The sequence below is a fragment of the Phaseolus vulgaris genome, chromosome 1 (assembly GCF_000499845.2).
Source record: "Phaseolus vulgaris cultivar G19833 chromosome 1, P. vulgaris v2.0, whole genome shotgun sequence".
Lineage (NCBI taxonomy): Eukaryota > Viridiplantae > Streptophyta > Magnoliopsida > Fabales > Fabaceae > Phaseolus > Phaseolus vulgaris.
The window spans coordinates 9,329,862-9,345,872 of record NC_023759.2 but is presented as its reverse complement, the minus strand read 5'-3'; the positions used below and the strand labels follow the sequence as shown (position 1 = coordinate 9,345,872).

The following is a 16,011-nucleotide window of genomic DNA, read 5'->3' as shown; positions in this document are numbered from 1 at the left end:
TAGATACAACTAACGTTCTAATTCTGCATTTAACATCATAAAAATGAAAAATAACCAAACAATGTGAATTTATTCGCCTAGCATATTCTTATTATATTCATGTAGGAAAAGGGGAAACAAGTAATGATGAGGATAAATAGTAACCCAGACCAAAATGAAGGAATGGCAATAGAAATTAAAATGCACAAGCTCATGCAAACAGCATTCAATTCATGGTGCATGATGTATTTGAATGGCATGGACTCACCTGGAAAACTTGCGACGAAGAAAACTGCATACTCCAAAAGGAACAAGTTGAGCAACTCTCACTCTCGTGCACTGAGAGCCCCCCATCTTCTTTACTCTCCCAGCTAACTCAACTTGGATTTTTCCTTTTAAAATCCAAAGTTTGGATCAACCAGTCACGAAGTGGAAAAGGTAAAGTTGAGAAATGGTGGGTTGCTAGTGATATGTAAATATGTTGTGACATGTTAGGTCGCAGCAGGTGAGATAACAGAAAATCTATGGCCATGGCTAGTTAGATGCTTGCATGGGGATTTGACTGTTAGATTTGAGTCCAGAACAAAGAATGAAGGATTCATTGACCAAAGTCCAATACTAACCAAACGTTCTTCGCGCCACCCAAACCAACTTTCCTTCCCGCGTTCAAAGTCCAACACTGCTTCTCTTACGCAGGGGCAGAGATCGACGGTGTCTTTAACATCTAACCAACAAATTTAATTAATTATCTTGAAACTTGATTAAATCAATGTTCTAATCCACCGACATCAAAGAAAATTAAATGCGAAAATGGATTGATATATTATAGGAATACAAAAGTTTAGTCTAAATAAGCGAACAAAATTTAATGAGAGATGGAATTATGGATACAGAATACAGAACTAATCTTAGAAGCTGTTTAACACTTGAGATCGTAAGGGAGCACCATGGCATGCTATATCTAAGAAACTATGACAAAATTGTGATCCCTGAATTTTCAGGACATATGCACAAAAATTGTTTACATATTTGGACACGTACTACTCAGCAAACCTTCCAAACTTCATCTTCCCTTCATCTAAGATGTCAACGTCCTTTCTTTTCTTGGATAATTTAATAGCACCTTGAAATCCATTGTGATCGTCACTGAATTGGGCAGCTGTTCGTGCTCGCAGTTCTTCCAAACTCTCACCTTCTTTGGCTCTCTCTATCACCTGAAAATAGTGACTATTAGTTCTCAAATACTTGAAATATTTACAGACCTTCTTGATAACCAAGACAAAGGGAGTAGACTCTGAATTGAGCAGCTGTTCGTGTTCGCAGTTCACTAAATTTCTCAAATCCAAAATTTTGTTTCACTTACCAGATGTCTCCCGTAGAGATGGGTGCTTGAAAGTGCTTTGAGCGCATTTTGTGCTTCCTGCTGGGTAACATACTCTACAAAAGCAAAGCCTCTATGGCTTCCAAACTTCGTTGGCAACCTCAAGCTTTTAATCTGCACATAGAGCAATTAAACATGAGTGAAAAGAAAGAAATAAAATGCACAAGAAAACTGAAACCGCATATTCTGGCGGAAATAAATATACATATTTAAACAAAATCCATGGGCATCTCACGCACTAAGCCTCCCCCTTTAGATATCAGCTAAAACTGAGCTAAAACATCATTCAAAATTAAGATAAAATACACACATAACAACTCCTATACACAATAGCTAAGATATCAAGTTTGTTACTTGTCTCTCAATTTGGTATAAATCGCATTCCAATGATGTACGACCTAACTTAGATAATTTGGATTTGGCATACAAGATAACTGTACCAAAATCATGTGCAAGATTAACACAATTGCACATTATCATTTTTATCCGCAGTGTGGTTTATCACCAAATGGCATAATATGTGTTCATATTTTGATCTGCTGAACTACAGGATATGTGACTGGATATAGATTCATTTAGAAATAACTTGGTGAGGAAGAATGAAATTTTTTGTTGCAATTGGAACAAACTACAGATGGCAACATGTAGGGCTTAAATAGGATACTCTAACACTTGTCCCCGGATAAACATTTAAAATTGTATACTTGTACCCATATTCACATGGGCAGCAACTTCACTACCCATAAGTTAGTTAGATTGGTGAGTTAGATAGACTGAAGAAGGCATTGCCTATAAATTAGTGGGACAGAGAGAGACAGATCAAGCTCGTCATTTGTGAGAGGATTGAACCTTTGGCCAATAGGATGGGGAGGTAAAACCCTCAAAGTTTGGCAGTGCAAGATCTTTTCTACCAACTGGGAATTTCTCTCCTATTCTTTCTAGTAAAGACAATTTTCGGTGATTCTAATCCAGTTTTTACAACTCATTATATGAATTTGTTTGACAAATTAATAAAACATAAATGCCATCTTAATACTAATATTACTGATGAAAAGTCAATAGAAAGAACATTGATTAAAAACAAAACATAGCTTAATAGAAGAAAATATTCAAAGATATTCCAATCTTTAATTTTAAAAATGTGGATATATTATGACAGAATGAGTACGTTTGGTGACACATTACCCATAATTGCACCCATACCAGCCTAATTTTGTAAGAAACAAACTACTTATACCCAAACCCTTATTTGATGGACAAATACCGTAGCCATTGTAGGTAATTTTTAAGAGTATCCGCTGCACTTGGATCTTAATATCATCCCTATCTCAAATTAACTCTTTGAACAGTAATTAATCACCTGGCCAAATGGGCTAAACAATCGTCTTAGATCCTTCTCTGTTGCCTCAAAAGCAACATTTCTTACGAGCAATTTTGTTGAACTCTTATCCTTCTCAATTGCCTTTTGCTTTTGCCCATCATTCTTGACATGACAAGGTTGTAAAATAAGAGCATGGCTGTCCAAAACTGTCCCCTAAATCCAAAAAACAAAAATACAATTTAAAAAATCAAAAGTAGAATTAGGATCTGAAAATGCAAATAACATGTAATACCTGCAAATCTCTGCAAACATTTGTAGCAGTTTCAGGAGAGTCAAACTCAACAAATCCAAACCCCATAGAAACATTTTTCCCATTTTTCAAATGCTTCTTCACCTATATGTGAAAGCAACAAAATCAAAATATGAAAAGCAGCAAAACAAAATTACAAAATACAGCAAACTCATAAGAGTTAGCAATTAAAAAAATACCTTCACACTCAAAATTCTTCCCTCTTTCATGAGTTCACTAAAACGTTTCCTCAGAGTTTCATCTGTTGTCTTGAAATTTAGGTTCTTGACAAATAGTGACCGAGCCTAAAGCATGACAGATTAATCAGTAATCAATAATGAAGAACAAGTATTATGGATTATTTAGAAGCAACTAATTTCAGAAATATAGAATATTTCTACAAAGTAGCACCATGAATCAAAAAGAGACAGATAGCTAATTTCATTATGGGCAAGGACTCAAATAGCCCAAGGTCTCGTATCACTCTGCCATTTTATATATAAGGCATGGCAGCATTATCTTCTGGAATATAAAATGCTCAATATCATACTGACTTGACAGTCCTGCTAAAGGATAATTTCAATCATGATACACGCTGGGGGTAGACTCGACAAGTCAAAGACTGTAATTATTCAAGTAGAACCCAGGAACATATATGAGGCAAGCACATACCTCTCCTCTTAGGGAACCCATATCCTTCAAGATTATAATTAACGCAGAACATGAAATGTTCAAAACTGTTCTTATTTACATAGATATGAAGAAACTAGAAAGAATAAAAGAAATGGACCCAAAAAAATTTAAATGCCCGAGCCTTCGAGAAAAGTTACAAATGCTTATGGGATAAATACTTTATGTCACAACAACGAATAGAAGAAAAAAAATCTTCATTTGTAAAATTTAGGGGGATGAAATATTCTTATTTCCAATGTCTGTTGTTAGCCTTGATTGTTCGACCATATGACTTAATTTTCTAGTATCAAATAATTTTCCCACGTATTGGACTTTCATGGGTAGTAAAAGTTTGGCGTGTCTCATTTTTATCCTGTTTTGTTGTCACTTACATATAAAAAGACTTAAAACATCTCTCTGCTTATGCTTATACTGACATTATCTTTCCTTCTCTTATCCCCCAAAAACTAATGCTTCAGATCAGAAAATAGAACACAATCAAATGAAAAGAAAAGGATTTAATAGGTCAGACCTCTACTCTGTCTGGATCAATATCTACATCTGTTATTCTTTCCACATGCTGCTCCAATATCTGCCTCTTGGCATCGTTTTCTCCAATTGCACCAGTCATGTCATTATTGTTTGATGTTGAACTTTGGCTAAGAATATTGGAAGGAGCCCACTCCAAGTATAATGGAGCATCCCTACATTGAATTGAATATGAAACAATTAAATAACCTTCAATCAATCAAGACTGCAAATAGAGTGATGCAAATTATTTTGTGAATTCTAGGTCTTGACAATTGTGTGGGGGGTGGGAGTTTTGTGGGAAGAGGTGGGTAAATGGGGGATTTTGGGAGACTGGACAAATTGCCTAAACCATGTTCATTTGTCTAACATTCAGAACCTGTTATCACTTTGATACAGACCTGGGATTTGCTTTAACACAGTTTACCGTTAATGTTATTTATCTAGTATCTATCATTCTATCTATTTTTCTCTTACACTCTATGCCTCACATGCTCCTCACTTTGTGTGTAAGAAAGAATGAGCTTTTACAAAAACCATTCTCATAGAATGCTTTAATTTTCCAAACACCACAAGAAATACAGCCGTATTGCTGCAGTTTCTACACTTCAGACCCACCTATAAAACTTACTGCTAAGCAAACTAACAATAAGTTTATTTTTTTTCTTTTTCATGAAAATGAACATGCATATTCAAGAGAAGGAAACAATAAATTCATTCAGGGAGGATAAATGTCTTTAAGGATGGATTATCCATTGATAGAAGAAAATTAAAAACTAAAATATTACTGAACACTAGTGGGTGAAACTTACGACCAAAAGGAAAAGAAAAATACTTACTTATAACGCTTGTAAGCTAAACCTCTAAAAGCTGCTCGAGCTTCCGCTGGTTCGAGGAAAACAACCTGAAATATCATCTCCAAATAACTTCACTAGACACAAATATGAACAGGTAATGGTAACAACAATAGTTTCTCCAGTACATCACTTCTGAAGGCAAAGTTCTAAACATGAAAAGTAAGCAACATACCAACAGTATATTCAAATTCCCATACTACAGAAAATTTACAGTCATGATGTCATCTACAGAACATGACCAAAAAGAAGCATATGTGGGATCCAAAGGTCCAGAAAAAGAAAATTATAAACCCTTTTTTCCCCTTAGATAGTAAAAATATTGTATTTAAAATGTAAAAGGTGTATAATTTACAAGCAAAATGTTGTTATTTGCCTTTTGCTTTTGGATATTTTGGAAAATATAACTGTTTCATACCCACATACTCTGAACTAAATAAAAATGTACTAGAAACAGGGACAGAAACTAGGGCATAAGACAGGATAATAAGTACCAAATAATCCAACATAAATTGCCGAGGTACATCACAAACATCAAAAAGTTTGAGAAAGGACGGAAAAAAATACCAGTGCCAATGTCTTTGTTGGAGGGAGAATTATTTTATCCAAACTACCAAATTTCCCAAACATCTTTGAAAGTTCATTTTCTGTGGAACCATAAGGCAAGTTCTTCACCAAAAGCACATGATTACTTCTTTTTACGCCATCTATTTTATTGTTAGCAAGTTCCTCCAAGGCCTCCACATTTATGCCAGCATTTTTAAATGCCTTTTTTGTTTCTGAAATCACTTGAGTCTCTCCTAGAGCAATACGTACGGCAAGATCATCTGCTTCTCGGTCAAGTAAATCACTTTTATCAACACCAAACTTCCGTGCAATGTTTTCCACAATCTATTAACATAAAGACACCATTAGAAATCTATACAAGGAAACTCGAGACCACAGAACATAAGATTACAAAACCAGAAACAATTTTAGGAAGAAAAATCAACAGTAACACTAATTCCCTAATAGGGAAACAAGATCTTCTCTACGCTTATCAAAGTCAGAAAAGAAATGGATCCAGGAAAAAAGATTCTATTGTCAAAAAAATATATGAATACATCAGAAATGAGAAACGTCAGCATTGCCATTTCTCCCACATCCCATGCCTCCAAATTAAGAAATGATACTTAAACAACCCTGTATGATATTTAATAGAAATGGAACTTTTTACAAATAGAAAATGTACAACTATACAGAAGAATAATAAATTTCAAATCAAAGTACACAACTTGATAAAAAGTTATTTTAAAAACCCAAACTTTATGGATGCTAGAAATAGCAATTCCATTGAAATAACCATTAGCTGAACACTAATGTGAGGCCATAACAACGATCCACCCCATGTTAAGGGGTAGAGAGGCAATCCTGAAAATTAGAGAAATGTCCTCCAATAGTGAATCGGTAGATTGCCTGCTGTCACAATGTTATTTGTCAAATCCTCAAAACCTAATAACCAGAAACTGATGCAGAGTATGTGAGGAGAAACCCAATGCTAGCAAGCACCTTCCAAAAAACCACGAGAATAATTGCTAACAGTTATTTCAGAGCTAGAGCAGCACAGACACATGAGGGGAAACACAATAATGGTAAAAAATTGAAAAATAAGCAGAAAAGGTTGTTATTTTCTCATTAAAATTAAGATAATGATAAGCATCATTCAGAATTTTATTTACAGTTGCCTACTCAGCTATTCAAAAAAAGCTGAAATAATAGAATCGTGATTTGCAATTTAATAAGTTTCAAGAAACATACTGTATCAGGGCGCATGAACAGACTATTCCATGCTCTAGTATCTCCACTAGCTTCATTCGCTTTCCTTTTTTCCTCTCTCTGCTTTTTGAGGGTTTTAGAGCTTTGGTCCTTCAAAACATTGTTCCTACAAAAAAAATTGCAAACCATAAACTATCGAGTTGGTGCAAAAAGAATGATATCCCAGTTCATACTGCAAGATTTATGTTTTACTTACTCTTGATTCTCTGAATGTCTTTGTAAGGCTGGCATTACATGCAACAATCTTCCTTGAAAGATTGAATTGTCTAACTCTTTCTGAGCCCTGATAAAAAAACAATTATCATACAGTCAGGTAAATTATCACAAAAAATAATAATAATAATAATTGCTGATCAAAAAAAAAAATCACGAAAAACTAATACATCATAAGCTGATGACAAGTACCAGCTGATGTTTTGAAATAATTTTAGTATTAGAAGAGGTAGCAACTTTCTGAAGTCAGTTATTTTAAGTACATTTCAGATGCCAGGGAATACATACTACCAACCTACATAAGATTTATTGCAGAAAACCTCGTATTCAAATTCCAAGAGGTTCTGAGAATCATTCAGATTTTCTCAATGACTAAACTGACCAAAGCAGTGTATATTATTTTCAATTCATATTCTCAATGCAAAATCCATATTTGGAACATTAAAGTATAAAATGACACTATTTTAGTTAAAAGAAACAAGGGCACGTGATATGCCCATTACACATATTTATAGAAAGAAGGACAGAAAAATGAGAGAAGGAGGAATTAAAAGGAACAGGTCCAATGAATCAGACCTGCAAACATATATGAAAGGGAGGAATGGTGTGCAACAAAGGGGGAATGGAAAGAGAAGAGTAAAAACAGAAAGGGGACACATGGGAAGAAGATATTGAAGCGGGAGAGTAGGGGGAATCTGGGTGAATCGGGAGGGAGGTATTTGGGGGGAGAGGAGTAGCCATAAGAGGGGCTTTTGTACATATCGGGTGTGGAGAGTAAGGGCTGCTCCTTCTCTCTGGGTATCTTTCAGTTCCCTTCTTTATTGGTTAATCCCATCTTGTAAGGAGCAGTGTTCAATTCCAATTTCCCTTTTCATTGTTGATTTTCTTTATTCAGAAAGATTTTAAGAGGATAGGTCCTATATACTAGTTCAATACAGCAACATATTTGTTCTTCTTAACTGCTGAGTTCAATCCTAACAGCACACAAAAACTTCTGAATTACACTCCTTTGATACGCAGAGAAACAGAAAAGATAACCTTGAATGGAAAATGGGGTAAACAATAAAAGGTCATAAAAATTATCCCATCAAAATAGACTTTAGAACTAAGGACTGAGAAGAAAACAAAGATAATAACATTCCATTCAGGTCAAATACAACAAAGTATAGTGACACATCATAGTAAAGTCTCTCCCTCCTCGATTCTACCAAATCCTCTAACATCAAAACACAGAAATTGTTCCAAAATGATAAACATAAATTTTACCAAAACTATCAAATAACCAACTCGAGAAGGAAATGGCAATAGGAGCTCAGGTAAAAAGATCATTCTGAAATGAAATGGCTTAACTTGACAAATTAGAATACCCTACAACATCTAATGACCTACCATGAACTAAAAGAATAACAGCTACAACAAAACAACAGTTGGCATAATATAAAAAAAAAGGGCAAGACAACAACTTCTAGGTGCCCAATTGGTACCTGGCTGCAGATTCTGAAGATGTATATAGAATATATGCGATTCCTTTGGATCGTTTTGTATCTTTATCAACAACTAGATGAACCTGTGAGACACTACCAATTTGACTGAAATGTTCTTCCAGTTCCTCCTCACTGTAAAAACACAATACAATGATTCAAACAAACTACAAATAGAAAGATTATAAGTTCAAGTAAACCACAAAAACCACTGATAGTTTTGGTAACGCAGATGATTCAACTTTATTAATTAAGACATTCTTTCTAAAGAAAGCAATGCAACTGGAAACAGTGCCAAAATAATATCACACATGCATCCAAAAAAAAATTCGAGAAAAAAGAGAAATATATAAGCATATAAGTACGTGGTGGTGTATGGCAGATTACGGACAAACAACCGACAGGACTCAAAAACTCCTTTCACGTCTTCTGTTTTTGATAATTGCTCCCTGTGCTCAGTCACATTTACTTGAGCCTTCTCATGGGTAACATCCTCTCCACTAGTATCTTCTTTGCCCTCCAGGTCTACCTCTCGAGCATCATTTCTCGGATCACTATTTTTTTCATCTTCATTAACCCCACTATTATCATCTTTGTCATCATTGTCAACAGATGAGGCATCATTAGCATTGCTATTGTCATCATCTTCATCACTACTTTCAGAATCAGACCACTCTGTCGTCACCCTACTCTTGAAATAATCCATATCTGAAATGACCTCACCACGTTCAGGTTCAGGTGACTTGCTGCTGGGTTCAGAAATATCCAGAAATTCATCTTCTAATAAGCCACTTTCATCAGTTGAAACTGATGCACCTTCATTATCCTCATTGGAGACTGCTTGGTTGTTACCAACACCAGTCAAACCGGAAGTATCATTTGCCCACATCTTAGAGTTAACCCAAGGCTGCATGACCTGAAGAAAATCCTGAAGCTGCGGGTCATCAATATCCACACCGTCCTTCAAATTTGTTTGCCGTCCCTTAGCTCTAGCAGGTTTCCCCGCATCCGGTGCAGTCCCTTTGTCCTCTTTCTTCTTCGAATGGCGACCCCATGGACGAGGAAGATTTTCATCCCCAAGTTTTCGTGCTACCTGCTTGGTTAATGAGAAGAACATTGTAAAACACCTTTAGTGGCTTCCAGTTTCAACAACACAAATTTGAATAAAACACATCAAAGTAAAATATATAAGAGAAAAGTGGCACATATAACAGACCTCACATGCAATTTTAGATGTGCGAAGATAAGAATTATTGAAATATCGAATGGCTTCATGAGCTTCATTCTCGGTTCGATACCCTATAAACGCAAATTGTCGACTCTTACCATCTCTGGATTAAAAAGCAAGTCAAAACCAAACAAAACAGTCACAAATTCAATTTCCATAGGGAGAACACTACGATTCGAGCAGAGAAAGAGTAGTACAGTACTTGGTACGCATGAGCCTAACGTCAGTGATTATTCCTTTCTCAGAAAAGAATTCTCGTAGTTCATCCTCCGCAACATGTTTCGGAAGATTCTTCACGCAAATCCTCGACCTGCAAAAACAATTCGTAATGGCGCGTGCATTGATTCTCATTCAGCGTTGATTTTAATTTTCTTCATATGAATTAGTAGCAAGGGTTCACTTACATGATTCGATTGCACGTTGAAACAGTAATCAAGCAAGAGTTGCAACTATTCAAAATTCAGGGAGGGATTGAGCTTGTCGTCTTACTAACCCTAAAATGTGCGCGCCTCTTTAATCTGGTTTTTCGAATATGAGAATGTGGTGTGTTGTTTGTGAAAGATTTTAGGGCTTAGTGCTGTCACACTATACCAGTGTACGGATCCGGCAGGTTTTTTTTTTCTTTCCTTTTTTACTATAATTTAAAAAGTTGATATAGCTTTTTAAATAAAATCTTTTATACAAATGATTTTCATCCTCTAAAATATAATTTGATTCCTCTAAAATATGTAAAATTCAGTTTTGATCCTTTTAGATTTTTTTTATTTTTTATCCTCCAAATGTTATTTAATAGTCTTCCTTTTATACGGGCTATCTTTTTTTATCCCTTTATAAATGTTATTTAACTTGTTTTCCATTTATAAAGTGTTATCTAAACTACTTTGAAGATTGATACATTTTTTAAAATTAGAGAGATTATAAATAGAGAAAAATATTTAAAATAATATAATTGAATTTTAAATATTTTTAAAAAAAATTATATTTTCTTTCTTTCTTTTATTTTAAGTGTATAATCAACATTTTGAAATTTTAGTCTCTATAAATATGTAAACATATAACATTTAGATGATGAATAATTATAATTCTACATTTATTATATTTCAATAATAAATATTTTGATATATTTTGATAAAGAGTATCAAATTGAAATGGAAGTATAAACATCTTACTAGATGCAGGACTGTGAGTATGCACTTGGGGTGGTTTATTAAGCCCATGAGGATGAGTATGTTCTTGAGGTGCTGCAAATTAGATATTTTGAATAATTAGATAAATTTTAATGAGCAAGTACCAAATTGACATCCAAGTATAAATATCTTACAATATTGTGGAGGATGAATATGCAATTGAGGGGTTGAGTTAAAAAAAATTGAATGTGTAAATTTCATCTTCAAGGTTCCTAAGAATAAACATTAGTTAGGTTTTATCTTAAAGTATTATTTTCAAAATTAGTAAGGGGACTTAATAATTCAACTTAGTTGCAGGACGTGGAGATGTAAATGAAAGTTGGATAATTCTATTTTTGGAAGAGCTAAAACTTAGTCAAAAGTGTTATTGAGGGTCTCATGTCTTGTCTTGGTGATTTACTCTTCTGGATCATCTTCAAGGATTGTTGAAACAATAACATTAATACAAGTGAAATCATAAATTCAATAAATAATCATAATTATCTAGTATAATGTATATATAAGTAATAAAGGTGATATTTTTAAATATATATATATATATATATTCTTAATTAAAAATGGGATCTTATTATTGATATATTCTATTTTCCATCTAAAAATAAAGTTTCCAATTTTTGTTGTTCAAAATTATTAACATTCATGAAAAAGTAACATTATAATCTTCATCCATGTCATATAAGTTTGTGGCTTTAGATGAAGAGTCTAATTTTTATCTAATCCATCCACTTGGTATAAACCATTTGAGCTTTTGTAGTCTGAATGTTTGATTTGTCATCATCATTATCATCAATGTATTTACAAATCTAAATCCTAGGTTATCTTTCATAATCTTTTAGAAATAATTGTATTATCCCACACACATTTAAAGAAAGTAATAGAAAATTGACCATTATAGTTTATCTCGATTATGTCAACTAATTTTTCATATTAAGGTACACCCCAAATTGCATTTGATTGTTAATGCTACTTACAAAACATTTGAACAAAATAATAGAAAATTCAATCAAGTAATTTATCTAATATTAATTAAGATAATTTTACGATATCACAATATAAAAGTAAAAAAATAAAAAAATAAAATTAAAAAATCATTAAAAATATGAGAAATATATGTGAAAACAATATTTAAATATATTAATACTTTCTTAAAAATTACAAATTTTAAAAATAAAATTTCATTCTAAAACGTTTCCACTAACCTCCAATATAAAAAAAAAATAAACATATAATTGTATATGTGAAAAAAAAATCACACTAATTTAGGTTTATTTAAATAACTTCATTTAGAGAGTAAAATTGTTGTTGCATCTGATAAAAAGTTTTTAAAATATTCAAATAGGACTAAATGAAATATGATATGTGCAAATTTTTATTTAAAAAAATATTATTTTTTATTGAAAACTGAACATTTTGTTGTGAAGTTTGATGGGATAATGCATAAAAGAAGAGTGATATAGTTGTTGAGTTGGTTATTGAAAACCTAGATATGGAGCTTAAATATTTGGTGATTGGTTTATATCATTAATCCTCAAAGATACCAATTCTTAATCTTCTTTATCTTTCTTTAATCTTTTTAATAATCAATTCTATTGTTAATTAACTAAATTAACAACTCACTTGCATTCATTTTTCTTATACTATTAGGTCATCATTTCATTAAAAAAATACATTAAAAAATTAAATTCGGAATAAAATTAAAAAAATGATAAAAATAAGTTGTATTGAAAACTTTTATTTTTTATGGTAAAAAAATCATTTATACTTGTCATTTCACAAGAAGAAAAAAGAAAAAATTATGGAATTGGTTGAATTTCAATAATTACTCTTCAATATTCATAGGAATAAAATAAAAAGAGCCTGACTAGGTTCGGGGTCATGGCTGTAGATAAAGAAAAAAAAAACTCCAAAATAGAAGAATATAGAATAATGAAAAAAAAATAAGATAAAAAAAAACAAGTCTCAACATAGGAGTTCTAAATATGCTTGATATTTCTCCATTAAACATTCAAAAAGTCTATTTGGTCAAATAAAGAATCAGAGAGGTTGTGATAAAAATAAAAAATACGGATATACAATAATGATAAAAATAAAAAAATACGAAAACACATGTTAATATTTAAAAAATACAAATACATATAGGTTAACAATGAATTAAAATATTACCATATGAATTTTTAGTTCATTTTAATAAATACAAATATATGATAATGATAAACTAAAAAATACAGATATACAATTTGATATCTAAAAAATATAAAAGCACATATTCTCAATTAAAAATGGGATCTTATTATTGATATATTCTATTTTCCATCTAAAAATAAAGTTTCCAAATTTTGTTGTTCAAAATTATTAACATTCATGAAAAGTAACATTATTATCTTCATCCATGTCATACAAGTTTGTGACTTTAGATGAAGAGTCTAATTTTTATCTAATCCATTTGGTATAAACAATTTGAGCTTTTGTAGTCTGAATGTTTGATTTGTCATCATCATTATCATCAATGTGTTTACTATCTAAATCCTAGGTCATCTTTCATGATCTTTTAGAAGTAATTGTATTATCCCGCACACATTTGAACAAAGTAATAGAAAATTTACCATTATAGTTTATCTCGATTATGTCAACTAATTTTTCATATTAAGGTACACCCCAAATTGCATTTGATTGTCAATGCTACTTACAAAACATTTGAACAAAATAATAGAAAATTCAATCAAGTAATTTATCTAATATTAATTAAGATAATTTTACGATATCACAATATAAAAGTAAAAAAAAAATATAAAATTAAAAAATCATTAAAAATATGAGAAATATATGTGAAAATAATATTTTAATAGATTAATACTTCTTAAAAATTTCAAATTTTAAAAATAAAATTTCATTCTAAAACGATATAAAAATAAAATAAACATATAATTGTATATGTGAAAAAAAAAATCACACTAATTTAGGTTTATTTAAATAGCTTCCTTTAGAGTGTAAAATTCTTGTTGCATCTGATAAAAAGTTTTTAAAATATTCAAATAGGTATAAATGAAATCATATCATATGTGCCATTTTTTATTTTAAAAAAAATATTATTTTTTATTGAAAACTGAACATTTTGTTGTGAAGTTTGATGGGATAATGCATAAAAAAATAGTGATATAGTTGTTGAGTTGGTTATTGAAAACCTAGATATGGAGCTTAAATATTTGGTGATTGGTTTATATCATTAATCCTCAAAGATACCAATTCTTAATCTTCTTTATCTTTCTTTAATCTTTTAATAATCAATTCTACTGTTAATTAACTAAAATAAACAACTCACTTGCATTCATTTTTCTTATACTATTAGGTCATCATTTCACTAAAAAAATACATTAAAAAAATAAATTCGGAATAAAATTTAAAAAATGATAAAAACAAGTTGTATTGAAAACTTTTATTTTTTATGGTAAAAAAACCATTTATACTTGTTATTTCACAAGAAGAAAAAAGGAAAAATTATGAAATTGGTTGAATTTCAAGAATTACTCTTCAATATTTATAGGAATAAAATAAAAAGAGCCCGACTAGGTTCGGACTCATTGGTTGTAAAAAAAGGGAAAAAAAACTCCAAAATAGAATAATATAGAATAATGAAAAAAAAGGATAAGATAAAAAAAATAAGTTTTTAAAGAAGAATTCTAAATATGCTTGATATCTCTCCATTAAACATTCAAAAAGTCTAATTGGTCAAATAAAGAATCAGAGAGGTAGTGATAAAAATTAAAAATACGGATATACAATAATGATAAAAATAAAATAAAATGCGAAAACACATGTTAATATTTAAAAAATACAAATATACATAGGTTAACAATGAATTAAAATATTACCATATGAATTTTTAGTTCATTTTAATAAATACAAATACACATATGATAATGATAAACTAAAAAATACAGATATACAATTTGATATCTAAAAAATATAAAAACACATATTCTCAATTAAAAATGAGATCTTATTATTGATATATTCTATTTTCCATCTAAAAATAAAGTTTCCAATTTTTGTTGTTCAAAATTATTAACATTCATGAAAAGTAACATTATTATCTTCATCCATGTCATATAAGTTTGTGGCTTTAGATGAAGAGTCTAATTTTTATCTAATTCATCTACTTGGTATAAACCATTTGAGCTTTTGTAGTCTAAATGTTTGATTTGTCATCATCATTATCATCAGTGTGTTTACTAATCTAAATCCTAGGTCATATTTCATAATCTTTTAGAAGTATTTGTATTATCCCGCACACATTTGAAGAAAGTAATAAAAAATTTACCATTATAGTTTATCTCAATTATGTTAACTAATTTTTCATATTAAGGTACACCCCAAATTGCATTTGATTGTCAATGCTACTTATAAAAAATTTGAACAAAATAATAGAAAATTCAATCAAGTAATTTATCTAATATTAATTAAGATAATTTTACGATATCACAATATAAAAGTAAAAAAAAAAAGATATAAAATTAAAAAATCATTAAAAATATGAGAAATATATGTGAGAACAATATTTTAATAGATTAATACTTCTTAAAAATTTCAAATTTTAAAAATAAAATTTCATTCTAAAACATTTCAACTAACATCCAATGTAATAAAAATAAACATATAATTGTATATGTGAAAAAAAAATCACACTAATTTAGGTTTATTTAAATAGCTTAATTTAGAGAGTAAAATTGTTGTTGCATCTGATAAAAAGTTTTTAAAATATTCAAATAGGTATAAATGAAATCATATCATATGTGCAAATTTTTATTTAAAAAAATATTGTTTTTTATTGAAAGCTGAACATTTTGTTGTGAAGTTTGATGGGATAATGCATAAAAGAAGAGTGATATAGTTGTTGAGTTGGTTATTGAAAACCTAGATATGGAGCTTAAATATTTGGTGATTGGTTTATATCATTAATCCTCAAAGATACCAATTCTTAATCTTCTTTATCTTTCTTTAATCTTTTAATAATCAATTCTACTGTTAATTAACTAAAGTAAACAACTCATTTGCATTCATTTTTC

General features: G+C 30.6%; 1 protein-coding gene across 1 annotated transcript; it reads right to left on the bottom strand.

Annotated features, from left to right (window-relative positions):
* Positions 1–767: 767 nt before the first annotated feature.
* On the bottom strand, positions 768–10,394 carry LOC137813509 (multiple RNA-binding domain-containing protein 1). Its single transcript, XM_068615820.1, has 15 exons — positions 10,166–10,394; positions 9,964–10,071; positions 9,750–9,864; positions 8,899–9,626; positions 8,537–8,668; positions 7,036–7,122; positions 6,822–6,945; positions 5,592–5,915; positions 5,010–5,074; positions 4,175–4,346; positions 3,171–3,275; positions 2,974–3,075; positions 2,721–2,894; positions 1,343–1,474; positions 768–1,193 (listed from the first exon to the last, which is right to left on the bottom strand). Coding segments are annotated over exons 1-15 (2,544 nt in total). The 5' UTR covers positions 10,168–10,394; the 3' UTR covers positions 768–1,019.
* Positions 10,395–16,011: the final 5,617 nt, after the last annotated feature.

What these genes read in the sequence shown, in the direction of transcription:
- LOC137813509 (XM_068615820.1), bottom strand. An exon ending in AGACATTCAGAGAATCAAGA is followed by an intron (nt 6,946 to 7,035) that starts GTAAGTAAAACA and finishes TTTTTTTTGTAG; the next exon opens with GAACAATGTTTTGAAGGACC. An exon ending in TTGATCCAGACAGAGTAGAG is followed by an intron (nt 3,276 to 4,174) that starts GTCTGACCTATT and finishes GTCATGCTTTAG; the next exon opens with GCTCGGTCACTATTTGTCAA.